The sequence below is a fragment of the Podarcis pityusensis genome, assembly GCF_964106645.2.
Source record: "Podarcis pityusensis genome assembly, chromosome: 8".
Lineage (NCBI taxonomy): Eukaryota > Metazoa > Chordata > Lepidosauria > Squamata > Lacertidae > Podarcis > Podarcis pityusensis.
The window spans coordinates 3582053-3608995 of record NC_138033.1 but is presented as its reverse complement, the minus strand read 5'-3'; the positions used below and the strand labels follow the sequence as shown (position 1 = coordinate 3608995).

The 26943-nt window shown below is 49.0% G+C and overlaps 1 protein-coding gene across 6 annotated transcripts in view; it reads left to right on the top strand.

Annotated features, from left to right (window-relative positions):
* The window catches only part of VASP (vasodilator stimulated phosphoprotein), a 42239-nt gene extending 24232 nt beyond the window's left edge, over positions 1-18007 (top strand). For 3 of the 6 annotated variants that reach the window (XM_081018999.1, XM_081018998.1, XM_081018995.1), the window contains 13 exons: positions 6633-6804; positions 7928-8096; positions 8249-8325; positions 9547-9610; positions 11147-11439; positions 11577-11674; positions 12277-12331; positions 12956-12989; positions 13892-13937; positions 14173-14238; positions 15697-15784; positions 16161-16218; positions 17388-18007. In XM_081018999.1, coding sequence (XP_080875125.1) covers positions 6633-6804; positions 7928-8096; positions 8249-8325; positions 9547-9610; positions 11147-11439; positions 11577-11674; positions 12277-12331; positions 12956-12989; positions 13892-13937; positions 14173-14238; positions 15697-15784; positions 16161-16218; positions 17388-17425 — 1258 coding nt within the window. In that variant the 3' untranslated portion in view covers positions 17426-18007. Of the gene's footprint in view, positions 1-6632; positions 6805-7927; positions 8097-8248; positions 8326-9542; positions 9611-11146; positions 11440-11576; positions 11675-12276; positions 12332-12955; positions 12990-13891; positions 13938-14172; positions 14239-15696; positions 15785-16160; positions 16219-17387 lie in introns of all 6 variants that reach the window. The other 3 variants (XM_081018996.1, XM_081018997.1, XM_081019000.1) reach the window with 3 other exon arrangements.
* Positions 18008-26943: the final 8936 nt, after the last annotated feature.

Genomic DNA, 26943 nt, shown 5'->3' with positions numbered 1-26943 from the left:
TGCTCATTGGGGGATATAGGAAGCCCAGAGCACTTGTTCCTTAGATGTCCCTTTTATGAAGAGGCACGGAGTGAGACCATTGATCCCCTGCTGGTGAGGCTCGCTGACCTCCCGGAAAAGCCAAAAATTAGACCTTTTCCTGTTAGGCAAAGATCATAAGACGACCCGGACGGTCGCCAGATTCTGTGTTCAGATCTGTAGGCGCACACCATCCCTCGACTCAAACTAGTTCGTTTAAAAAATCCCCAAACTCTGTTCCATGGGGGACCCTGGATCATCTGTCTGCAGTAGCTTATCTTAAAGTTTTAAGCGTCTATACGCTTATCACATTTATAAATTTTAAATTTATTATTGTACATTGTTTTAAGTGTTTGTTTTCCTTCTGTTTTTTTTCCAATTTTTTTATTGATTTTCCACAAAATTTTTAAACACATAAACAAACAAACATAAATCCTAACCTTATTAAGACTAAACTTTTTAACATTGTTAAGTGACTTCCTCGTATCCCCCTGGTTGAATTTCAGTGTGTATCATTTTAACGGTTTTCCAAAACCAGTATTCTTATAAAATTAACTTAAACATGTAACATCTTTCTTTCCAATTTAGCATTAAACATTAATTCATCACATTACATATTTCAATCCTAAGCCTATCTGGTATTTGCAAGCTTTTCCATTTAATTCAACTTGACATATTTAACTAAATAGTCTTTAAATTTCGACCATTCTTCCTGGTACTCCTCCTCCTTCTGGTCACAGACTTCCAGTCAGGTCAGCTAGCTCCGAAAAATCCATCATCTTGTTTGTTATCCTTCTGGGATTGTACCCCCAAGTGTGTTTTATAAGCTGGTCTCCGACCGTAATAATGTATTTATTTATTTTAAAAACACAAGCATGTAGGTAGAAGTGACTTAGGGTCCCTGAACTCTCAAATAGGTTCTTGACAAAATGCCTCGCCGACGATTCCTGAGTTCTGTTGTGCATCAGGAACCGGTTAAGTAGCAGGAAGCGATAAACGGACACTTCTCCAACGGGGGAGAAGTAGAAAGGGGAAACCTTTTCTCTCCGCACCCCCCCCCCCCAAAGGTCAGAATTGGGTCCTGTTCTTTTTAACCCGTTCATAAACCATCTAGAGTTAGGAGTGAGCAAGCCAAGTTTGCTGATTATACTAAAATGGTTCAGGGTCGTTAAAACAAAAAGATACTGTGAGGAGTTCCAAAAGGACCTCTCCAAACTAGGTGAGTGGGTGTAAGGCGGCAATTGCAATTTGTTGTAAACCAGGGTAAAATGAGGCATTTCAGGCCAAAAAAACTCTGTAAATTTCACACTTATGCTCACAGGGTCTGAACTGACGGGGACTGACCAAGAATGAGACCTTGGGGTTATAGTAGAGACAAAGACGTCAAATAATAATGATAATAATAATTTATTATTTATACCCCGCCCATCTGGCTGGGCTTCCCCAGCCACTCTGGGCGGCTTCCAACCAAATATTAAAATACAGTAATACATCAAACATTAAAAGCTTCCCTGAACAGGGCTGCCTTCAGATGTCTTCTAAAAGTCTGGTAGTTGTTTTTCTCTTTGACATCTGGTGGGAGGGCGTTCCACAGGGCGGGCGCCACCACTGAGAAGGCCCTCTGCCTGGTTCCCTGTAACTTGGCTTCTCCCAGGGAGGGAACTGCCAGAAGGCCCTCGGAGCTGGACCTCAATGTGCGGGCTGGACGATGGAGGTGGAGACGCTCCTTCAGGTATACTGGACCAAGGCCATTTAGGGCTTTCAAGGTCAGCACCAACACCTTGAAGCGTGCCCGGAAATGTACTGGGAGCCAGTGTGGGTCTTTCAGGACCAGTGTTATGTGGTCTCAGAAGCCACTCCCAGTCACCAGTCTAGCTGCCGCATTCTGGATTAGTTGCAGTTTCCGGGTCACCTTCAAAGGTAGCCCCACGTAGAGCGCATTGCAGTAGTCCAAGCGGGAGATAACCAGATAATTGGATAATTTGGAAATGGGTTCAAAATAAAACTGCTCATAGAATGTCGTCGTACAAATCTGTGATCTGGTCGCATTTGGGAGACTGTGTGTTGTTCTGGTTGCCTTAACTCAGAAAGGGTTTGGAAAAGATTCAGAAAACAGCATCCGATATATCAAGGGGAGGGACTCTCCTACAAATAAAAGGTTGCAGCATTTGGGACTTCTGAGCTTAGAGGAAAGTTGTGTAAGTGGCAACATGACAGTTTATAAAATTATTCATGGCATGGAGAAAGCAGCGCCGTGAAAGTTTCGTCTTCCTCTCTCACCGCACTGGAACTAACGGGTGCTGAATGTTGGAAGATTTGGGACTGATAAAAGGAAGGACTTCTTCCCATGGCACAGAGTTAGCCTGTGGAACTCCCGCCCACATGAGGCAGGGATGGCTTTAAAATCGAGGAGGGGAGGGCTGTCGGTGGCTACTAGCCAAAATGCGTGTGTTGTTGCACTCCTGCCCTGCCTGGAGATTTCCCCAAAGGCACCTGGTTTTCACTGAGCTTCAGGCCGGAAGCTGGGTTAAGGCAGGAGTGAGGGATACCTGTGGCTTTTCCAAGTAGCATTGGACTACAACTCCCATAATCCCCAGCAGCCAGCTGTGGCAGAGGAGTACGGCTTCCCTCATCCTTTCCAACGTATTTATTTATCACCAGTTTACCCCCCAAGATGCTCAGGTTGGTTTGGCCTCGCTCCTTCCCCACTTTATCCCTCGCAACAACAGCCCTGTGAGGCGGGTTCGGCTGAAAGAATGTTATTGGCCAGCCAATGAACTTAATTGTAGAATTTGTTGTTGTTTAGTCGTTTAGTCGTGTCCGCCTCTTCATGATCCCCTGGACCAGAGCATGCCAGGCCCTCCTGTCTTCCTCTGCCTCCCACAGTTTGGTCAAACTCATGCCGGTAGCTTCAAGAACACTGTCCCACCATCTCATCCTCTGTCGTCCCCTTCTCCTTGTGCCCTCCATCTTTCCCAACATCAGGGTCTTTTCCAGGGAGTCTTCTCTTCTCATGAGGTGGCCAAAGTCTTGGAGCCTCAGCTTCAGGATCTGTCCTTCCAGTGAGCACTCAGGGCTGATTTCCTTCAGAATGGAGAGGTTTGATCTTCTCGCAGTCCATGGGACTCTCAAGAGTCTCCTGCAGCACCAGAATTCAAAAGCATCCATTCTTCAGTGATCAGCCTTCTCTATGGTCCAGCTCTCGCTTCCATACATCACTACTGGGAAAACCATAGCTTTTACTATACGGACCTTTGTTGGCAAGGTGATGTCTCTGCTTTTTAAGATGCTGTCTAGGTTTGTCATTGCTTTTCTCCCAAGAAGCAGGTAGCTTTTAATTTCATGGCTGCTGTCACCATCTGCGGTGATCATGGAGCCCAAGAAAGTAAAATCTCTCACTGCCTCCATTTCTTCCCCTTCTATTTGCCAGGAGGTGATGGGCCCAGTGGCCATGATCTTCGTTTTTTTGATGTTGAGCTTCAGACCATATTTTGTGCTCTCCTCTTTCACCCTCAATAAAAGATTCTTTAATTCCCCCTCACTTTCTGCCGTCAAGGTTGTGTCATCTGCATATCTGAGGTTGTTGATATTTCTTCCGGCAATCTTAATTCCGGCTAGGGATTCATCCAGCCCAGCCTTTCGCATGATGAATTCTGCATACAGTATAAGTTAAACAAGCAGGGAGACAATATACAGCCTTGTCGTACTCCTTTCCCAATTTTTAATTGTAGAATAGGTGGCTTAAAATGTGGGCCGCCTTTCTCAAAGTCCCCAAACCTATTTCACAAGTCTCCAGATCTTATCCTTGGTCAGGCGTTGTTGGTTCCCATTTCCCCGTTGGGTATATATACATATTTGGCTGACTCTCAGCCATCTTGCTGCTCCTGCCCTGTTGCATCTTGCCTTGAGCAGGCAGCCATTCAACAGGGGCAGCTGTCTGTGGCAAAGTGAGCTGCACCTGATGGATTTCTGCCTGGCTCTCGGTGCTGTTAAAGCAGGAGAGCTGGAGGGAGCAGGGGAGGCTGGAGACAAGAGGAAGAAGCCCAGAGGCTCCAGGGGCAAGCGCATGCCTTTGCCCCCCTCCCCGCCACTGGCCCCTGAGGACCCATATAAGGCCGGACCTCTAGGGAATCCAGGCAGAAGGGGCCGCGGAAACTCTTCTCCCTGCCAACAGTACATTTCTCTTGCCTGTTGTTTGGGGCTTCTGTGACTTGATGCTTTGCAGATCTTTCCATCCGCACCGATGGAGGCCATGTGTCAGGTCTCGCTGCGTTTGTGACAGGCCTCCCAAGGCATGCTTCTGAATTCCGTGGAAAAAAAATCTCAGCTGGGGTTGCCAACTTTTTTTCTTGCTCCTGCTCCTCTGCCTTTAACACCAGCCATGCACATCAATTGCAAGTGATTTTTTTTAAGGGGAAGTTAAAATTTTCCAGCAAAGATATGCTTCTTCAATAGACAGGGGAGAGCATCACTTGCCCTTTTTTTTGGCATGTTAGGATGCAGAGGAGCAAGGCTAGTTTTTTAAATAAAAAAGTGGCAACCCTGATGGCTGTCGGGTCAAAAAGTTGGAGTCCACAAATTGAGAGCAAGTTCTTAAGGAACGTGCCCTTTTCTGAGTCCCCTGCTCTCCAGTTAGAGAACCCATTTCCGAGTGATATCAGGCTGTCCTCATCTCTGGTGTCTGTGAAATGGGCCTTAAGAACTCATTTATTTATGCATTGGGGGGCAGTTTTGTCAGAAAAGCAATACAGAAAGCTTTTAAATAAATAAACATTGCAGTATAACACCCCCCCCCCAGACTGTCAACTTCTATCTTTTAAAACTGAGCACAGAGAAGAATAGGGTTCTGTTCATATTTGCATAATGGAGAAATGCAATTTGCTTAATGTTAGTGGAACAGCTCCTTCCTCTTCCTTGGGTAATGTTTTTTCAGATGGGAATGGGTTGGGGGAGGTTTCTACCTACTTTTTACCAGCTACTACGCTAAATTTGACTGTATTGAAAGAAGTTCGGGGCTGGGATATTTTGTGTGTTTGTAAATATTTTTTATTTCATTTTACGATGCGTATATATAACAGAACAGCGGGTGTTGAAAATAAAAAGATGAAGAATAAAACTGGAAAATAAGCAAGTGGAATGCGTATGTAGGAGTCAAAATAATGAAAATCTAAGTACAGTGGTACCTTGGTTCTCAAACTTTATCCATTCCAGAAGTTAGAATGTTGTATTATTCTATTGTTGTTAGCCACTCTGAGCCTGGCTTCAGCTGGGGAGGGCGGGATATAAATAAAAATTTATTATTATTATTATTATTATTAGTTCCAAAACCAAAACACTCCAAAACCAAGGTGCGCTTTCCCATAGAAAGCAATGCAAAATGGATTCATCCGTTCCAGACTTTTAAAAAACAACCCCTAAAAAAGCAACTTAACATGAATTTTACTATCTAACGAGACCATCGATCCATAAAATGAAAGCAATAAACAATGTACTGCAGTTACACAATCAATTAATCAGCAGCTGAACTGGGTTCCACACAGTCACGAAAACAAAAATGAAAGCTGCAATAATGAAAAGTATATAGCAAAAACAGATGTCAGCGTAGCACTCAAAACAGAAGCGTAACACTCAGATCAGAAGCATAACACTCAAAAGGGAGCATGTTCTGCTTCCAAAAAAAGTTCACAAACTGGAACACTTTTGCAGTGTTTGGGTTCCAAGTTGTTTGAGTACCAAGGCGCTTGAGAACCAAGGGGCCACTGTAAAGAACGTTGACGTTATTTGGTAGTTTGTGAAATAAATAAGGGAATTATCGAGTCAAGTTCCAGATGTGCCAGCCTGAGATGAGAGTTGTTTTGAAAATGTCGATTCTGCTATATATGTAGCCAAAGAATGCAGGTTGTCCCTGTTGAAATCTCAATTTATGTGTAATTTTCTTGATTGTATCTCAGTTCCGGACTGAGTGCTACCCAGCGCCCAGTGTAAAATTCTGGGCTGTTTTTCCGTTGAGTTGCAATTAGCATTCGAGTGACAAAGGAAGTAAAAGGCGGTGGATAACAATTAAGGATTTATTATGTTTTCTGAATGCATTGGAAAATTTATATCGAAAGGTTTATTGTTTTGTGTACATTCAATTGTAAGATAAAACATATGCGATGGGACTTGACAGGAAGTCAAAATTGAAGAAGAGGTTTTGTAAGATAAAAGGGGGAAAATACTTATTTTCATTATTATCATTATTAATTTTGTGTGTGTGTGTTTTGTATGGAATGTTTGGGAGGAAATAAGGCAGTGAATAACAAATAAACAAAATATTGATGCATGTAATTTTTATTTCTCAATTATATTTTGTGGTAGTATGGTTGTAATGTTTTTTGTAGCATAAAATCATTCAGTAAAAATTATTATTATTATTTTTTTAAAAAGAGCTGCAATTAGCTATCCTAGGTGCCAAGATCATATAGAAGCCTAGTTCTTTTGATGATGCATCTTACACTGGTACCCTCAAAGCGTGTGTGTGTCTGTGTTGCCCCACGCTTTTCCTGGTGGGGGTCTTTGCGCCCTGGCTTAGCCTCACTCTCTCCTTCCTGTTTCCCCCACCTCCCTGAACCCAGTGAGTCCGTCGTCTGCACCACCCGAGCAACTGTGATGCTCTATGATGACGCCAACAAGAAATGGGTGCCCGCAGGGAGCGGACCCCAGGCCTTCAGCCGCATCCAGATCTACCACAGCCCCGTCAACAACACGTTCAGGGTGGTGGGGAGAAAGATGCAGCCGGACCAACAGGTAAGGACCACAGCAAAGATGAGGGAGGGAAGAGGAGGTCTGCCCCTCCTGTGATGTTAGAGCAGACTTCCTCACCCTCGGTCATCCAGATGCTTTGAGACTACAATTCCCATCATCCCTGACCACTGGTCCTGCTAGCTAGGGATCATGGGAGTTGTAGGCCAAAAACACCTGAAGGGCTGAGGTTGAGGAAGCCTGTGTTAGAGCATCTCCAGTGTCGCCATAGCAACCCCCTGGCTCTGGTACCCAAAAGGGCTCTTTCTCTTTATTTTTCCCTCTCGTGGGGTGCATGGGTCTGTGTCTGGGGCTCTCCCCTATTTATTTACGTAATTTCGTAGAATTTATACCTGCCTCAAAGCTGTTTACCAAACTGTAAAATTACAGGCTAATAGATTAGAAGAAAATTAAATTCAGCAGTAAACTAAAAACCAGATGGACGCACGTGTCAATGTTCCCAACCTCTCCAGGTACAAATAAATGTTTTTAGCGTGAACTGAAAAGGGTGCTGCGAAGTCTCCTGCCTGTCTGTTGTCAACAGGCAGGGAGTTCTAGTAGTGCCACACTAAAATATCGACATCCAACCCCCTGCAAAGAGGAGAGGGAGGGGAAGGATTTTGGGGGGAGCTGGCTAGGTCACTTCATCGTTCACATCCCCTTTTGCACTTTGTTAAACCGCTGCATGTTTTCAAGGAGGCCTTCCGACAACTCCCCGCGAATCTGAGTTTGCTGCCATGCCCATTTTACAGACGGAGCAAACTGAGGCTGCTGTCAACAGGCAGGGAGTTCCAATAGTGCCACACTAAAATACTGACTTCTTACAAACGCGGAACGGAGATCGTGGCTCAGACTTTTCCCATCCTCTTATTTTGACCCGCTGAATATCTTGCTGTTACGAAAGGAAGGAGCAGCAGAGCCTCGCTTGGCTCTCAGGTCACGTCAAAGGGGTCAGGTCTTGGCACCGGAAAGGGGTCGGGTTTGGCGCCAGGGGAGGGTCCAAAATGCTTGTGCCCTCTGCCTGGGGCTGATGGGAGTTTTAGTCTTTATGAGGGAGCTGGAGGGCACCAAGTTGGCAAAATCCGTCTTGGCTCAGCTTTTCCTTTACTTCCCCTTCCCTCTCCCAAAGGTGGTCATCAACAGCCCGATCGTGAAAGGGCTAAAATACAACCAGGCTACGCCCAACTTTCACCAGTGGCGAGATGCCCGCCAAGTCTGGGGGCTCAACTTTGGCACCAAAGAGGACGCTAGCCAGTTTGCTGGTGGGATGATGGCTGCCCTGGAGGCTCTGGATTCAGGTGAGGGGGAGATGGAAGAATCTGGGGATGCTGGAAAGGTTTTCCAGCTTGCGGTGATACTCAGCCTTAAACTTGCAAGGGAGAAGGGCGAGACCCGCTCTGGTCTGGTCTGCCAAACTGGCTCTAAATCCTGATTTTTTCACACCCCGCAGGGAACTCGGTAGCTCCACGGCCCATCCAGAATGGCCCCACGGCGGAAGAAATGGCGGAGCAGCAGAAAAGGTACTTGGTGCTCTGCGGAACTCCCTGCTACTGCCTTTTACTGCCCTGAGCAACGCCTTGCGGGGCCTTTGCCTACTCCAGTTTAGTACCAAGCTAGGTTCACAGGGACTGATGGGCACCAGGTTGGCAGAGGCCCAGGCTGCGTCCTCAGTGCTTGTGCCCATAGAATGGAAGAGCTGGAGGGGAAAGGGTCATCTAGTCCAACCCTCTGCAAAGAGGTGAGGGAGGGGAAGGGTTTTGGGGGGCAGCAGGGTCACTTTTAATGTTTAATATGTTATTGTATTTTAATATTCTGTTGGAAGCTACCCAGACTGGCTGGGGAAACCCAGCCAGATGGGCAGGGTATTAATAATAATAATAATAATAATAATAATAATAATAATAAATTACTTCATCGCTCACATCTCCTTTTGCACTTTGTTAAACCGCTGCATGTTTTCAAGGAGTCCTTGGCTTTCCGACAAATCCCCGCGCATCTGAGTTTCCTGCCGTGCCCATTTTACAGACGGATCAAACTGAGGCTGCGAAGCAGCTGACCCCTGAGGGCCACCCGATTGAGTCCCTTGGCTGAGGCGGACACTGTAACCAAGCCCCTCTCCCCAAATCCAGTGGGTCTCCCTCTCGCCAGCTTGTCCTTCCCTCGGCCCCAGGTGCGAATTGCACCTCCCTTTCTAGCTCCGATTCATTCTTGGCCAGAATGGAAAGCGCATGCAGCAGCCTCAGTCTCCAGCTGTGGCATCTCCAGGGAGAGACCCTTGCCTCTGCAACCCTGGAGAGCAGCTACCGGCCCGTGCAGGCAATACTGTGGGTCCGATCCGGTACACAGGTCAGCGGACAATTGCTGCTAATTCCCCCAGCCCTCCTTCCTGCCTCCATGCGCAGCAGAGGGCGTTCCCAGCTTAGCTGCTAATCGGCTTGAGGGGTCATCGGGTCACCCGGCCGCCCCACTCGCCGCCTCCATTCCGGCCGCCTGTCCCCAGCGTGCACAGAGCACCCCGTTCCTGGAGGGCTGCCCCAGCTCCTGGCCATGTGTGGCTTTGCAGTGTCCGGGATTTTGCCAGAGCCTCCGCAGAAGTGAGTGGCAGCAATTGGGGAGGGGGCTGAAAACAGGAGAGGGTGGGGGACCGTGCCCAGATGGGCCTCATCCTGCCCAGCCGCCGCTCCTGGGCCCTCAGACTGCGGGGGGTCCCTGATTTTCTCTTTTCTTCCCCCTCCAAACTCCAGGCAGCAGCAGCAGCTGGAGAGGGAGCAACAGGAGCAGGCCGAGCGAGAGAGGCGGGTGACAATCTCAGGTGGGTCCCTGGGGTGGGGGGTGACGAGCAGCACCCAGTGGGTGACCCCAACCCTCCCTCCCTCTCCCTGGCAAGTGTGGGGTGCAAAACCCCTTTTCTGTTTCAGGACCTTGGCTGGTAATGGCTCCGGGGAGAGACTTGGAAATGTGCTTTGAGGGTTATGGGGGTTTTTGCAGGGGGGGGGTGCCCGTGACAAAGCCTTTCCGCCCCCCAACATAAGTGGGGTGACCTCGCTCCCAAAAGGGAAGTCTGTGGGTGGGAGGAGGCCGGCCGGCCTCTGAGTGCCTGAAGAATAAACAATTGGTTTAGTGTGGATTAACGCGCCCAGGCTGAGGATTTGGGGGGGGGGGGGGAGAATGGGATGGAGGGCGTTCTGCTAAACGCTCAAGCTCACATTGTCACCTATGCTTAAAGCAGTACGGCCCTCCAAGCATCCTGGGAACTGTAGTTTGTGGTGGGTGCTGGGAGTTGTCAGGAGAGCACTATATCCCCCTCCCGGAGGTACAAATGTCAGAGTGGTTTTAACAGACACCCCCGCCCTTCCCAGGGATCTCTGGGAATTGTCGCTCTGTGTGGGGAAGAGGGAACTTTGGGAATTGTAGTTCTAGGAGTGGAAGAGGGCGTTCTGGGAGTTGTAGTTCTGGGAGGGGGAAGGAGGAGTTCTGGGATTTGTAGTCCTAGGAGGGGAAGAGGGAATTCTGGGAGTTCTAGGAGGGGAAGGAGGCGTTCTGGGAGTTGTAGTTCTAGGAGGGGAAGAGGGAGTTCTGGGAGTGGGAGTTCTGGGAGTTGTAGTTCTGGGAGGGGAAGGAGGCGTTCTGGGAGTTGTAGTTCTAGGAGTGGAAGAGGGAGTTCTGGGAGTTGTTGTTCTAGGAGGGGAAGGAGGCGTTCTGGGAGTTGTAGTTCTAGGAGGGGAAGAGGGAGTTCTGGGAGTTGTAGTTCTAGGAGGGGAAGGAGGCGTTCTGGGAGTTGTAGTTCTAGGAGGGGAAGAGGGAGTTCTGGGAGTTGTTGTTCTAGGAGGGGAAGAGGGAGTTCTGGGAGTTGTAGTTCTAGGAGGGGAAGGAGGCGTTCTGGGAGTTGTAGTTCTAGGAGGGGAAGAGGGAGTTCTGGGAGTGGGAGTTCTAGGAGGGGAAGGAGGCGTTCTGGGAGTTGTAGCTCTAGGAGGGGAAGAGGGAGTTCTGGGAGTTGTTGTTCTAGGAGGGGGTAAGGAGCTCTGGGAATCATGGCTGTGGGATGGGAAATAGCACCCTTAACATACTACAACTCCCAGTATCCTTTGGGGGAAGCCAGGGCTGTTTAAAGAGGTATCGTAATGCTTTAAATGTGACGTGCGGATGTGACCTAAGAAAATATCTTGGGCTGGGCACACAGGTGTTCTATGCTTGTGGGGTGGCTGTGATGAGGTGCCTCACTTTGCCCCTCTATGGATGCAACCCCACATTCTGCAGAACTGTGTAGCGTTGGAAAGGGACCCCGTGGGGTCATCCAGCTCAACCCCCTGCCGTGCTGGAGCCACAACCGAAACTTCTCTTGTTGCAGTGCCTGCAGGGACCCCTTCGGGAGGAGGACCCCCGCCCCCACCAGGACCCCCGCCCGCCCCGCCATGCCCGCCCCCGGGCCCACCGCCAGGAGCACCGGCGGGGCCACCCCCACCTCCGGGGCCTCCGCCGCCGCCCGGCCCTCCGCCTGGCCCCCCTGGCCCTCCACCTCCGGGAGGGGGGCCACCCCCTGCGCCGCCCCTCCCGCCTCCCCAGGGCCCGGCAGGAGGGGGCGGCCCGCCCTCCGGCTTGGCTGCTGCCCTCGCAGGGGCAAAGCTCAAGAAAGTGGGCAAGGTGAGTACAGACAACTCCGCGGGTGCGGGAATTGTAGTTCAGGCGCCCGGTTTCCCCCAAGGCTGTAGATGGGAGTTGTAGTTGGGCACCCTCTTGGCGCCTTCGCCTTAACCCTTAACCCTGTTCTTCTTCCGCAGGAGGAGGCGCCAAAGGCCGCGGCTGGCGCGGCGCCCCCGCCGAGTGGAGGGGGAGGCGGGGGGCTCATGGAGGAAATGAGCGCCATGTTGGCGCGGCGGTGAGTGCGGAGGAACCTCGCGGGGCGGGTGGGTGGGTGGCAGTGAGGGGGCCTGGCTCAGTGGCGCAGAGTACCAGTCTTCCTATTTAAATCCAAGACTCTTGAGGACTAGGATCTTAGCTCTCGATTTGTCAAGGAAAAGATCCTGGCTCTGTGGTGCATCATGCAAAAGGGCCCAGGATCAGACCCTGGCAGCAGTTCCAGGTAGGGCTGAGGACCCAGGCGAGACTGAGCCCCTTTCTGGGCTCAGGCAAGGCCTGTTTTTCTCCCAATAGTCGTAGGAGAAGGTTGCCAAATTCCTGATTTCTCTTCGTCTTGCGCCCTGCTTGGAACAGGGTGCCCCACATGTGTGGTAATTTCATAAGCAAGAATGCGTTTGGCTGAAAAGTGCAGAGAGAAAGCGTCTGCCTGGTGTCAAGTGGCAGGGAGTTCCAGAGTCTAGCCGCCACACTAAAAGCTAGATTTATTACGAACACAGAAGGGGTGTTCTGTGACAGGGCTGCTTCCATAGATCGATGAGAGGGCATTTAGGGAGTGAGGCGATCTTGAACAACCCGTTTCTCTCTCTCTCCCCCCCCCCACCCTAATTCCCGTCTCCCCAGGAGGAAAGTTGCAGATCAGGGTGAGAAACCCATTCCAAAGAAAGATGAAGGTCCCGTAAGTACCTGGCTCCCCTTCCCTGTCCAGTTTGAGAACCAGAAGTTTAGAAATCTGGGTTTCATTCATTCCACCCCTTGCAAAAATTCATTCATTTAGTATTGCAATGCAGTTTCCCCAACACTGGATTGAAAAGAAAAACACACCTCGAATTGATATATGAAACATGAATAAAATCAAGGGAAATCCCACCAAATATGGAACAGATAAAAAAATACCTTTCTAAGGTATCTGCACAGGCTTGTCTGAACAAGGATGTTTTCAGCTGGAGCTGAAAAAGGGGTACAGCAAAGGCGCCTGCTCCATCTCATGAGGCAGGGAGTTCCAAAGGGCAAACCATCGAGTTCTTGCAAATGCAGAAAAGAGGCATTATTGGCACCTGTGTAGTAGGGCCAGTTTATATGGCACCTTTTTCTGCAAGGTGGCAAACATTGCCCTCCCCGTCCCCAGTTCACTTCCTACAACAACAACAACGACAACCCTGGGAGGCGGGTTGGGCTGAGAGGCAGCCATTGGCGTCCCTCTCTGGTTTTTGCTTTGCAGAGTAGGAGGGTTCCCCTGGGTGTGGGACTAAGGCTGGTGGCTTCTCATGTCTCAATTGCCATCTCTGTTTCTCCCCCCCAGCAAAACGACATGGACGCTGGTGCCAAGACCACAGGTAGGCAGTGGGGCCCAGAAGGCGGGCGATAGACTAGAGTGGGCACAAGGCCCTCCGGCCAGTGGAAGACCCGCCTTGTGGCTTGCCATGGCTACTGGGCATGGTGACCGTGCTCAAATCCTGCATGCGGCTTTCCCTTTGAGGAATCTGACTGGCCCCAGGGAGAAGAGGACACTGGAGTGGATTTATTACGTGCGGGTTAAACCACAGAGTCTAGGGCTTGCCGATCAGAAGGTCGGCGGTTCGAATCCCCGCGACGGGGTGAGCTTCCGTTGCTCGGTCCCTGCTCCTGCCCACCCAGCAGTTCGAAAGCACATCAAAGTGCAAGTAGATAAATAGGTACCACTCTGGCGGGAAGGCAAACGGCATTTCCGTGCGCTGTTCTGGCTCGCCAGAAGCGGCTTAGTCATGCTGGCCACATGACCCGGAAGCTGGACGCCGACTCCCTCGGCCAATAAAGCGAGATGAGCGCCGCAACCCCAGAGTCTGTCACGACTGGACCTAATGGTCAGGGGTCCCTTTACCTTTTATAGGTGCTGGAAGCTGGGAAACCCAGCCAGATGTGCAGGGTATAAATCGTTAAAATGATCATTATGAATCCAGAAGCTGGGCTTTTCTTATGGAGCTTCCAGGTTCAGGAGCAGTCTATCTTGACTCCTTCGTTCTTGGGGGCGGTTGGCCACTGTGAGAACAGAGCGCTGGACTTGATGGGCACCCCTTGGCCTGATCTGGCAGCCGGTCTCTTTAGAGATACGTGAGGGCCATTCGCTCTAGAGTTCCCAGGCGCCTGGGAAACGCTAAATGGGGCCTTCAACAGGAAGTCAAGATCTGGTGTCCAGGGGGTCTGCCCCTCTGCCACCCACAGCCCCCTACCCACCCTCTCCCTCCTTGCTTTGTCCTAGATTCCTTCCGCAGGCCTTGGGAGAAGACCAGCACGACGCTACCCAGGTAAGTGACACCTGTCCATCATGGTCTTTTTGAGCTTCTCTGAAATCACCCCGCCCTTTTTTCCTGGCACCAAGTTTCCACGAAGCCAGTGGAATTGGTGTGTTTGTGTGTTGTGCTTCTCTCCCTCCTTGACCCACAAAGTGGGGGGCAGGCGGTGGGGGGGTGGCTATCTTGCTTGCCCCCCACCCAAGCTGTGTCTCAGTCTTTCTCTTCTTTGCCCCCCCCCAACGCCCAGGACAACTGTGACCCAGAGAAGCACCACGCCCTCAGCTGCAGCCCGTCCACAGTTCGGCCAATCTAGGTATCAGGCAGGGAGGGCTGGATAATAATAATAATAATAATAATAATAATAATAATAATCTTTTATTTATACCCCCCCTACCCGGTTCAAAAACCGGGCTCAGGGCGGCTAGCAACAAATTTAAAACACTGAATTGTAAAAGCAGCATAGAATACAGTATAAAAACATAAATAACAATACAGTTCGAAGATCAATTGGATAATCCCCAGGGCTAGCTGGCTGAATTGGTCCTACTTGGGCCAGCGAGGAGGCCAGGGGAAAATTAGCTGTGGGGATCCCAGAGCGGGTGATCTTCATAAAAGGGGAGGGAAGAGAAGGGAAATAAAAGATCAGGCTGAATTCAAATTAAAGGCCAGGGGAAATAGCTTTGTCTTACAGGCCCGACAGAAGGAGATTAAATCTTGAAGGGTCCTGGTCTCATGGGACAGAGCATTCCACCAGGTCGGAGCCATCACTGAGAAGGCCCAGGCCCTGGTGGAGGATAGACTTATATCTGCTAAGTACCCCCGTAGAACCATAGAAGGGCACCCCAGGGCTCATCAAGCCCAACCCGCCGTGATGCAGGAATCGCGGCCGACTTCAAACGTACCTGGAGCCTTCCGTGAGCAGAGGGTGCCCACTTAGCTCTCACTGCTGGTTTTCTTTTAAGACCGGGCTGGGTGGAGAGGTATCTGTGCCCCCACCAGGCGCTGCTGAACTACAACTCCCGTCCTTCTCCGTGGCTGGGCTGATGGGAGTTTGACACCCAAGCACAGCTTTCTGAGCTGATTCAGGGACTCTGTGGCATTTAAGAAAAGCACGGGGGGTGGGGGCGTTTCTGTTGCCAATGAAAAAGAGAAAATTTCCTGCAGAAGGAAAGCTTGCAAGGCAGGGAGAGAGGCAAGCAAACTGCCCCACAGGGTTCCCCCCGCCCCATAGGCAAATACTTCCTGTATGAAGGCTGTGCAGGCTGCCTCCTACCCAGCCCTGTTCCTGAGCAGTGTGGTACAGTGGTTAGACCGTCGGACTGGCACCTAGGAGAGACCTGGGTTCGAATTCCCCCACTCGGCCACAAAGCTCACCGTCGCTGCATCTCTCTGTTGCTGTTTGTGGGGGAGAATTAAATGAGGGAGGGGGAGAACCTCGACCGCCACCTTGGAAATAAAAGTGGGATAGCAATGCAATAAAATAATCACAATATGATTATCAGTTATTGGCTTCGTTATTGCCCCTCCTTCGGGGCCAAACGAGATCGGCTGTTGGTTTTTGCAACGAACGCACCTGGTTTTTTGTTAACGAACTAGCAGCCCCGGGGAGGGGGGTGGTTTTCCTGCAGGGAAAACCCCCCCTTCCGAAGCAGCTGTTTGCATTTCACGGAAAACTCGATGGCAGCTGCCTGTTTGGTGGGTCTGATGCTGCAAAGCTTAGCTTGCCCCCCCCCCCCCGAAAATCCTTCTTTTACTTTCTCGCCAACCCCAGGATGAAATCCGCCGGAGCGATCACCGGTTCGGAACCCGCTGGTGGCGGCGGCGGAGGAGACGAGTCGGAGCTGGAACGGGTGAAACAGGTAAACCTGCCTTTTTGGGTCCAAGCTAACGTCACCTAGAACCAGAGAAGGGGGGCCCCTAGAGTCATCTAGTCCAACCCCCTGCAATGCAGGAATCTCAGCCTATTGTTATTATTATTCTTTTATTTTAATTAAAGATTTTCTTGGTTTACAAAAGTATGTGCAATGTCTCTCTCTCTCTCCCCTCCCCCAAGTAACATTTTTTACAGATCAGCTAAAGATTAGCTAATGATTATTTCAAAGATACTCCTTTTTAGGCGGGTTGGGGGGTTCTGTTGTGTTCTTTCCCTGGTGCCAGACTTGTTGGAGGGGGGTATCTGTCTTCTCCCTCTTCTCTCTGGGCCCTAAATGCATGTCTTTGCAACCCCCACTCTAGGAACTCTTGCAGGAGGTCCGGCGGGAATTACAGAAAATGAAAGAGGAGATCATACAGGGTAAGTTATGAAGGCTTTGGGTTTTTTAAAAAATAAGTGGTGTATAAATTTTACAAAATAAATTCTACATATACTGTATTTTTCGCTCCGTAAGACGCACCTTTTTCTTCCTAAAAAGCAAGGGGAAATGTTTGTGTGTCTTATGGAGCGGATGCGTGGTCCGTGGAGCCAAATTGCCCAGGGGTGAAAAGCAGATCATGCTTTTTCTTTTCTTTTTTTGAAAGAGGGAAGGGGGTGTTGAAACAAAGCCGTTGATGGGCAAGCAATCGGGAGAGAGATTAGGGACGCTAGAGATAAAGGAGGCTGCCTGGGAGGGGGGAGGTAAAAGCCCATGGATCCTCAGGATTTTTGCATTGAGTCACCCCAAATTCACCATCAGATCACGTAGCATGTCCATGGCTACAGCCTACACCAAAAAAATCATGCACCCACTGTTGCCTGGGGCCGCAATGGCGCAAAAACGTGGTCGTAAAGCACAGATCCACATGGATCCTCAGGATTTTAGCATTGTGCTACCCCAAACTCACTGTCAAATCACATGTTTGTGGCCACAGCATGAACCACAAAAATCATACATCCACTGTTTCGTTCAGACTATTTTTTTTCTTGTTTTCGTCCTCTAAAAACTAGGTGCATCTTATGGTCAGGTGCGTCTTACGGAGCGAAAAATACGGTATGCAGTCATACCTCGGATTGAAGTAGCTTCGGGTTGAGCATTTTCGGGTTGCGCTCTGCGGCGACCAGGAAGTTACGGAGCGCGTTACTTCCGGGTTTCGCCGCATGCGCAGATGCCCAAAATGACGTCACACGCATGCACGGAAACGGCAAATCGTGACCCGCATATGCACAGACGCGGGTTCCGTTCTGCTCTGGATGCGACCGAGGCTCCGGAACGGATCCTGTTTGCATCCAGAGGTACCACTGTATAACCTACAGCTGTCTTCCCCACCCTGGGGCTGTCCAGCTGTGTTGGACTACCAACTCCCATGAGCCAGAGTGTCGCATCGACTGTGCCGGCAGGGGCTGATGGGAGTTGTAGTCTGAAGCAGCTATGCAAAGCCCCCCCAGGGGTTGGAAAAGCCTGGCTTTTCTAGACAGCGCTGGAATATTTTGGATCGCTGAAAGGGCCCGGCTTCATATTTTCGTTTTCTCTCTCTCTCTCGCCGCAGCATTTGTGACAGAGCTACGGAAGCGGGGGTCTCCTTAGTGCAACCCCCCCACAAGAAAGAAAGAAAGACCCCCCCCCCAACTTGCCGGTGCCTCCTGGAGCCAGCAGTTCAATCCTCCGAAACGTGCAGGAAAGAATAAAAGCGGAAGGAGATAAAAAGAACGAACTTGATCACCCCTTTTCTCCCCACGCCCCACCCCACAAACGCACCAGATGAGCTCCACACAAAACACACACACACACACACCTTTTCCCATTGGTCCCAGGCCCCCGCTGTGCAATTTCCGGGGAGGGGGGAAAGGAGAATCTGTGGCAGCCCCCCCCTCCAGGAAGGGCAGGACCCCACCTGTGCCTTACCCACAGCAATAGCAGCACCCCTCCTTCGTCCTCTGCTTCCTCCCCGCCCCACCCTCCACAACGAGGGGCTTGTTCCCGCGGGAGGTGTGCAAGGGGGGGTTCGTTTCCCTGGTGGAACTGGCTCCTCCCCCCCACTCCCGCCACCACTTAACACTGTGCCATTCCCAGAGAGGGCTAGACTCTCCATCACCCGCAAATCATCCTTTTTCACGCTTGGACCAAGACGCCTGTGTCTGTTTTTTTCTTTCTCTCCTCCGCCCCCCCCCCCAAAAAAAACCCATGGCATGGGAAGGGGGGGCAGGCAGCCCAGCCAGGCACCCTCAGACGTTTTTTGGGGGGGCAGGCAGTGGCGCGAGAAACACCTGTTTTTCCTGGGCTTCAGGGAATCGCATCAGCTTAACCAAACCGGAGAAGTTTCCTTTCCTTTGAAGGTAGTGGTCAGCAACTGGGTTGCCCCAAAGGCCAAACCTGCCCTGACTTTCCTGAACTTCCTTCCTCTCCTAAATCAGCAACATTTCCCTTTTTAGCCAAGGCAGCAGGTCTCTCAGACCCTTCCTTCTTCCAGACACGATGCCAGGAGTTGGGTTTGCGATAAGGGGACCAAGGAACAAAACAAAGGTGGCCAGAACCTTCTCTGTAGTTTGGGGGCGCAGTTATATATTTTTCCCAGCGGAAGGTTAACAAACCACAGCGTTCCCGCTGCTGGTAATTTGCCCCGGGCCAAATTCCGGCCACCTAGTTGCCAACCACAACCTTTTTATTTTTAAAAAGGCACCCTTACTTGCAATGCACGCCCCCCCTCGCTAGTCATGCAAGCCCATCCCTGGAAGATGGACCACTTTGCTGAAAAAGACAGCTTCCACGGCCCCCTCCCCAAATAATAATAATTACCACCCCACTTCCTAGTACCTTTTCTCATTCCACATGTTCTCTCTTGCTGGGCTCATTCTGAAAAAAATATTTTACTCAACCCCACCCACTCACCCATCTCTCTGCTCTCACCTCTCTGGGTAATGATTTGTTTTTATTTTTAATAATGATAAAAAAAGAGGATTTCGCTCCCCTCTGCCTCCTATCGGGAAGCGCCGAGGGGAAAGCAAGGCAGGGTTCTTGGCTTTTCTACTGAGCTGTAATTTTTTGACTTTTGTTATTTTTTTTGTCTAGCTGGATGGAATATTATATTTTGATTTTTTTAATTATTATTATTATTATTATTATTATTACTGAACTGCCGGGTATTTCTGCCCACCCTCTGGCCTCACCGCACATGTTCACCTGCAAATCGGCACTAGGGTCTTGGGCACACGCACCAAACTTCTCTAGGAATAAATCTTTTCCTTTTTTGTAAAATTGCAAAAAAAAAAAAAAAAAGGGCCTCTGTGTGGTTTTTTCCTCTCTTACTGGTGGCACTCTCACTGGGCTCAGAGAACCGTATGTGGGATAGCAGAAAGGAAAAACCCCTTCCTGGTGTTTGTTTGCAAATGGGTAAGAAATGGGAGGTACCGTATTTTTTGCTCTATAAGACGCACTTTTTCCCTCCTAAAAAGTAAGGGGAAATGTGTGTGCGTCTTATGGAGCGAATGCAGGCTGCGCAGCTATCCCAGAAGCCAGAACAGCAAGAGGGATCGCTGCGCAGAATATTTTTTTTCTTGTTTTCCTCCTCCAAAAACTAGGGGTGTATTATGATCTGGTGCGTCTTACAGAGCGAAAAATATGGTAGTTGATAAGGATTATGGCAGCCTTTCTCAACCTGTGGGTCCCCAGATGTTGTCGAACTACAACTCCCATCACCCCTAGCTAGCAAGGCCAGAGCTCGGGGATGATGGGAGTTGTAGTCCAACAACATTTGGGGACCCACAGGTTGAGAACCGCTGGATTACGGGGTCTCCTCCTGCTTTGAATTCTGAAGCTAGGAACTGGCATTTCGAATCCTAGGCACAGGTGTTAGGAGTGACGCATCAGAAAACCCCCAATGCTATTATTCCAGGCTGCATCAACAGAGGTCTAGGGTCCCGATCAAGGGAAGTCATAGTCCCACTCTGTTCTGCCTTGGTCATGCCATACCTGAAGTCCTGTGTCCAGTTCTGGGCTCTGGTTATCTCCCGCTTGGACTACTGCAATGCGCTCTACGTGGGGCTATCTTTGAAGGTGACCCGGAAACTCCAATTAATCCAGAATGCAGCAGCTAGACTGCGGACTGGGAGCGGCCGCCGAGACCATATAACACCAGTCCTGAAAGACCTACACTGGCTCCCAGTACGTTTCCAAGCACTGGCTTGGAACGTTTCAAAGTGTTGGGGCTGACCTTTAAAGCCCTAAATAGCCTCAAAGCTCCAGTACACCTGAAGGAGCGTCTCCACCCCCATCATTCTGCCCGGATACTGAGGTCCAGCGCCGAGGGCCTTCTGGCAGTTCCCTCACTCCGAGAAGCCAAGTTACAGGGAACCAGGCAGAGGGCCTTCTTGGTAGTGGCACCCTCCCTGTGGAACGCCCTCCCATCAGATGTCAAGGCAATAAACAACTATTTTACTTTTAAAAGACAACTGAAGGTGGCCCTGTTTAGGGAAGTTTTTAATGTCTGACACTTTATTGTTTTTAATATTCGGTTGGAAGCTGCCTAAAGTGGCTGGGGAAACCCAGCCAGATGGGCAGGGTATAAATAATAAATTATTATTATATTATCACAATTTAAGGATGTTGACAGGCTGGAAGGTGGGCAGAGGAGGGAGACCGCGTTTTGAAACTTCAGAGGAAGAGTTGAGGGAGTTGGGGATGTTTAGCCAGGAGAGGAAAAGACCTATGGTCAAGGGCTTGGAAAGCTAGCCTTGTGAGCAACGGTTGAAGGAGTTGGGTATGTTCAGCGTGGAAAAGAGGAGACTGAGCCCCTTCGAATATTTCAAGGGCTCTGCCATGGAAGATGGAGCAAGCTTGTTTTCTCCTGTTCTGGAGGAGGGGACCCGAACCAACGGACTCAGGTTACAAGAAAGAAAGTTCCGACTAAATGTTGGGAAGAGCTTTCTGATGGTAAGAGCTCTCGGACTCCATTGGAAGGTGGTGGACTCTCCTTCCTTGGAGGTTTCCAAGCAGAGGTTGGGTGGCCATCTGCCAGGGATGCTTTAGCTGAGATTCCTGCATTGCAGGGGGTGGGACTGGATGACCTTAAGTACCCCTTCCGATTTATGATCAAAAGAGGTTTAAAGACAGTCTCAAGGCAAATTTTTTAAAATGTAGTATAAACACTGTCAATTGGGAAACACTGGCCTGCGAGTGCTCTAAGTTGGAGAACAGCCTTTGCCAAAGGTGTCATGGGCTTTGAAGACACTCGAACTCAGAACAAAAGGGAGAAACTTGCTAAGAGGAAGGCACGCTTGGCAAATCCTCATCGGGATCAACTCCCGCCCAGGAACCCATGTCCCCACTGTGGAAGGACGTGTGGATCCAGAATTGGCCTCCACCGTCACTTACGGACTCATTGTTAAAACCGTGTTTATGGAAGACAATCTTACTGGGCTACGAGGGATCGCCAAATAAGACATAGCCCAGCAGGGTTAGGGAGTAGAAGCAGGTGCCAGGGTGGGTAAACAAGGAACTTCTGGCTGGAGAAGTGCAATGCTATAGACGGATTCTGAAGAACCAACATCTATTGCGTGTTCAAATGGCATAGCTGTCAACTTACGATTTGAAAATAAGGGACCAGCAGCCTCGAAAATAAGGGATCAGCAGCCAAAATAAAGGATTTTCAGAGCACAGGTAGGTTCAACTTCTGAGCCCCTCCGAGCCAAAGGCAGAAAGCCCAGCCAGCAGCCAAACGAAGCCTCAAGCGGTGGTTCCCACAGCGCAGCAACCCGGCAAAGGGGATGCAGCAAGGAAAACCACCGTCACCTCTCCGCTGGGAAGCGCTGAGCAAAGGCAAGTCCCCAGGCAACGCAGCCGATTTGATCAGCACAAGGCATGCAAGCTCCACCCCCCCAGTCGTTCTTAGACTCCTTATTGGGTGAGCAACGCAGCCAAGCAACACAGCTGGAGCCTCCCTCCTCCCTGGCCAGCAGGGAGGGAGGGACAGGAGCTGCTTCCTTTGAAACCCGGGAAATTTAAGGGACATCATCAATAAGGGACAGCAGCGGGACACGGCGCTGGGATAAAACGCCAAATAGGAGACAGTTGACAGCTATGTCAGTTGGCCTTACTGCATTTGTTACGGATTTCAGCTTTAAGTAGCACTCCTAAGCATTCAGCTCTTGTGAACCTTGGCTATTAACCTCAAATTTAATTTGCGCCCAGCCAACACTGGCTGGCAGCATCTCTCTGGGGGTTGCCAGGGTGGTGTTCTCCCAGCCACACCGGCAGGTGCCGTTGGGGATGGAATCTGGAACATTCTGCATGCGAAGCAGACACTCTTCGGCTGACCCACCTCTCATTTTTAAGGGTGGGAGAAGGGACAGATTTGACGAAAAGGACCAGGTCTTCTCAAAAGACAACATTGCCACCTGCTGGCCGTTCGCATTTCCAGTGCTATTTAAGGCTGTCTTACTTTCTGCCACAGCGCACCCCACTTTGGGATCCAAACATGCATTTTGGGGACCAGTTTCTTAACCTCTCGCCGTATATTTGCACGGCGGTAGTGCTCCTGTCGTGGTCCGCCTTGGATCAGGCTGCCTGTTGCAAGACCAGTGCCTTGGGTGTCTCCAGCTGTTTTTGGATTACAGTGAAGGGAAAGGTATTTGATCCCCTGCTAAATTTGCCCTTTTGCCCTCTGGGATTACAGGTGAGACCTCTCCCTTACAGCAGGTGCTTCTAATCTCAGCTTGTTGGTGAAGATACCAGGTAGCCTGACATCTGGCTGGTTGATAGGGGATCAAATACTTATTTCACTCATTATAATGCACATCATTATATAATGTATGGAATGTCATCGATGGAAGTGAGAGCTGGACCATAAAGAAGGCTGATCGCTGAAGAATGGATGCTTTTGAATTCTGGTGCTGGAGGAGACTCTTGAGAGTCCCATGGACTGCAAGAAGATCAAACCTATCCATCCTTAAGGAAATCAGCCCTGAGTGCTCACTGGAAGGACAGATCCTGAAGCTGAGGCTCCAAGACTTTGGCCACCTCGTGAAAAGAGAAGACTCCCTGGAAAAGACCCTGATTTTGGGAAAGATGGAGGGCACAAGGAGAAGGGGGTGACAGAGGATGAGATGGTGGGACAGTGTTCTCGAAGCTACCAGCATGAGTTTGACCAAACTGCGGGAGGCAGTGGAAGACAGGAGTGCCTGGCGTGCTCTGGTCCATGGGGTCACGAAGAGTCGGACACGACTAAATGACTAAACAACAACAATTATTATTATTATTACTACTACTACTACTACTACTTCCGGATTAAACACAAAACTGGGCAGAAAACGGATGCAGCAACAGAGAGAACTTCAACAAAACGTTAGAAAAACACAGTTACATATAAAAATGTTGCATTAATGCAAAGTTACTAATATGGAAGTGAGAGCTGGACCATAAAGAAGGCTGATCGTTTGACCCAACTGCGGGAGGCAGTGGAAGACAGGAGTGCCTGGCGTGCTCTGGTCCAGGGGGTCAAGAAGAGGCGGACACGATGAAATGACTAAACAACAAAGTCTAGCATCCTGTTCTCAGTGGCCATAATAAAATGAGAGCTTACTGGATCAGGCCAATGGCTCATCTAGTCCAGCATCCTCACAGGCAACAAGAAGATGCAACAAAGATAAGCCAGCAAGTGGCATATGAGCATAAGAGCGATTCTCCCGTCCTGCAGTTTCCAGGAACTGGCATTCAGAAGCAAATGGCTAATAGCCATCGATAGCCCATGAATTTTTCCAATTCTCTTTTAAAGGCATCCAGGTTAGCGGCTTTCGCTGCCGCTTGCAGGATCTGCGTGAAGAAGGGCTTTCTTTATTGGAACAGGCGAGCCTCATCTAAAAATAGGAATTCAAGGGGCAGTTTTGGGAAGGCCAAGCAAGGAAGGACAAGGTCACCTCGAATTGGTTTCGGTTCTCCTCTCCCAGCCCCCCTTATTTCATTGCCGGTAATCCTCTGCCCTGTTACTCTGTGGATTCGCTTTTGCCTCCCATCTAAGCAAAGGCAGTCGATGAAAGTGCTTTTAAGGAAATTAATTATTTAAGTGGCTCGGCAAAAGGCATTTCGATGATGCACAAAGTGTTTTTGTCTTAAAGGGACAGCAGTGTTTCGGTTTTGCTGTTGGTTATCATCAAATACGGAGGCTTTCCCATGACGCACCACTTATCAGTACAGTCCATACCTCGGGTTACAGCCGCTTCAGGTTGTGTCTTTTCGGGTTGCGGACTGCCGAAACCCGGAAGTACCGGAACGGGTTACAGTGGTACCTCGGGTTAAGTACTTAATTCATTCTGTTTTTTTTGTTTGTTTTTTTTAAATAATTTTTTATTAAGATTTTAAACAAAGAAAAAAGAAAAACAACACACACAAAAAACAATACAAGACTTAACAATAGAAACACAAAACACAACAATTAAAAACAAACTCTCTTTTCCATTTCCGAATTTTAAATTACTTATTTTCTGGACTTCCTCATACCTCCCTCTTTTGTATTCCAATCCACATTATTTGTCCAGCAGTTTCTTTTCCACTTTTTTATCCCAATCTTTAATTTAATAAAATGTTAAAATATATAACTTCAACCTTTTTAAACCTAATCCTTACTCTTAATGTCATATAGCTTTAAATTTTTCCCTTTTATTATCAAATTTCCATTTCTTTAGACATCTTTAATCTTAATCTTTAATCTTAATCTATCCTTAACTTTAACCTGTACAGCTGGAAACCACTTATTTTCAATCCAACATCACTCTAACATTCCTTAATTTTGCAGTGTTTCTGAAGATAGTCTTTGAATTTCTTCCAGTCTTCCTCCATCGACTCTTCTCCCTGGTCACGGATTCTGCCAGTCATTTCCGCCAATTCCATATAGTCCATAAGTTTCATCTGCCATTCCTCCAGCGTGGGAAGTTCTTGTGTCTTCCAATACTTTGCGATTAGTATTCTTGCTGCTGTTGTTGCATACATAAAGAAAGTTCTATCCTTTTTTAACACCATTTGGCCCACTATGCCCAGGAGAAAGGCCTCTGGTTTCTTGGGGAAGGTATACTTAAATACCTTTTTTAATTCGTTATATATCATTTCCCAGAAAGCCTTAATCTTTGGGCACGTCCACCAAAGGTGAAAAAATGTACCTTCAGTTTCTTTACATTTCCAACATTTGTTATCGGGCAAGTGATAGATTTTCGCAAGCTTGACTGGGGTTATGTACCACCTGTATATCATTTTCATAATATTCTCTCTTAAGGCATTACATGCCGTAAATTTCATACCAGTGGTCCTACTTAATTCATTCTGGAGGTCCGTTCTTAACCTGAAACTGTTCTTAACATGAAGCACCACTTTAGCCAAGGGGGCCTCCTGCTGCTGCCGCGCCGCCGGAGCACGATTTCTGTTCTCATCCTGAAGCAAAGTTCTTAACCTGAAGCACTATTTCTGGGTTAGCGGGGTCTGTAACCTGAAACGTATGTAACCTGCAGCGTATGTAACCTGAGGTACCACTGTACTTCCGGGTTTTGGCGGATGCGCAGAAGCGCTAAATCATGCTTTGCGCATGCGCAGAAGTCCCAAATTGCAACCCACACATGCGCAGATGCGGGTTGCGAACGTGCATCCCACACGGATAATGTTCGCAACCCGAGCATCCACAGTACTTTGATCACTGTGCTGGGCTCCTTTGGGATGGGGTGCTGAAAGTTCTCACCCCTTCTTGAGAGGGTCCGGCTGAGGTTCCTGGGCGTCCTAACCCAAAAGGAAGCAGAGAACGCCAGGCTGGGGAAAAGCTGTTTTAGGGCATGTTGAGAGGGCTTCAGTTGGGGGCCAGAACAGTGCCACCCTCTCCCCAAACACCCCGTCCTCCCTCAAAGACCGTGGGTGGATTTGCTCTGCCTGATCCCTACATGTTAATGCAGTGATCCAATACTAGCAGGAGTGGAATTCCCCCAACCACTGCACTTGGGGACTGAAGCTCCAAGGAACCTGAAAGCAGCTCCCAGACCTCCTCCCCGAAACCCCAGCTCTGTAAGTGGCGGAAAAGAAGATCGCTGCACCATCTCAGTGCTGAAAAGCAGAAAGTGCCCTGGCATTGTTTTTAAATCCATGGCCTCAGGGCATAGGTTCTCTCTCCCCACTTCCAGAATCTGGGAAATGTTTAAATGTTATAGAACAGGATTGAAGTTAAGCGGTTTCTAGCAGTAATGGTTAAAAGAATTGGAAAAATTGGTTTTTAATAGGTAAAAATTTAATGTTATAATATATTAAGATTAAAGATCAGGATTAAAAAGGAGGGAAAGGAATTGCTGGACTAACAAACTGAATTGGAATACAAAAGAGGGAGGTATGAGGAGGTCCGGGAAACAAGTAAACGTAAAAGAAGTGATGAAAAGACGGAATTTTAATAAATATCATTAAAAAAAAAAAAAATAGAACAAATGCCAGAAAACAGGAAGCTTCGGCCACCACAGTTCGGAGTTACCACCATGAACACACCACCCAGTTGTGTTAATACTGCCATAAAATTTAGGGAACAAGCTGTACTACCAAAATGATTAAAGTTTTAAACGATAATTTTAGGTTATATTTTAGTGATCAAGATTTAATATATATATTTTTTAACTGCCGCTATATCTGAATTGTCTCTGTTGTATCCAATTGCAATTCAATGTACAGTGGTACCTCGGGTTAAGTACTTAATTCGTTCCGGAGGTCCGTTCTTAACCTGAAACTGTTCTTAACCTGAAGCACCACTTTAGCTAATGGGGCCTCCCGCTGCCGCCGCACGGCTGGAGCACGATTTCTGTTCTCATCCTGAAGCAAAGTTCTTAACCCGAGGTAATATTTCTGGCTTAGCGGAGTCTGTAACCTGAAGCGTATGTAACTCGAGGTACCACTGTATCCCTGTTGTGTTTTATGATTTTCCTGATATTGTAAGTGACCCGGAACTGGTCTGTGACCGTAGTAATAAAATCCATTCATTCACACACCACCCAGTATAACACAGAGTCAACCAGGGCTAAAGAACCCCTGACCAACGGCCAACTGTCATTGCAGGGGGACCTCCAGCGGTCATCTATTCCAACCCCCTGCCACGCAGG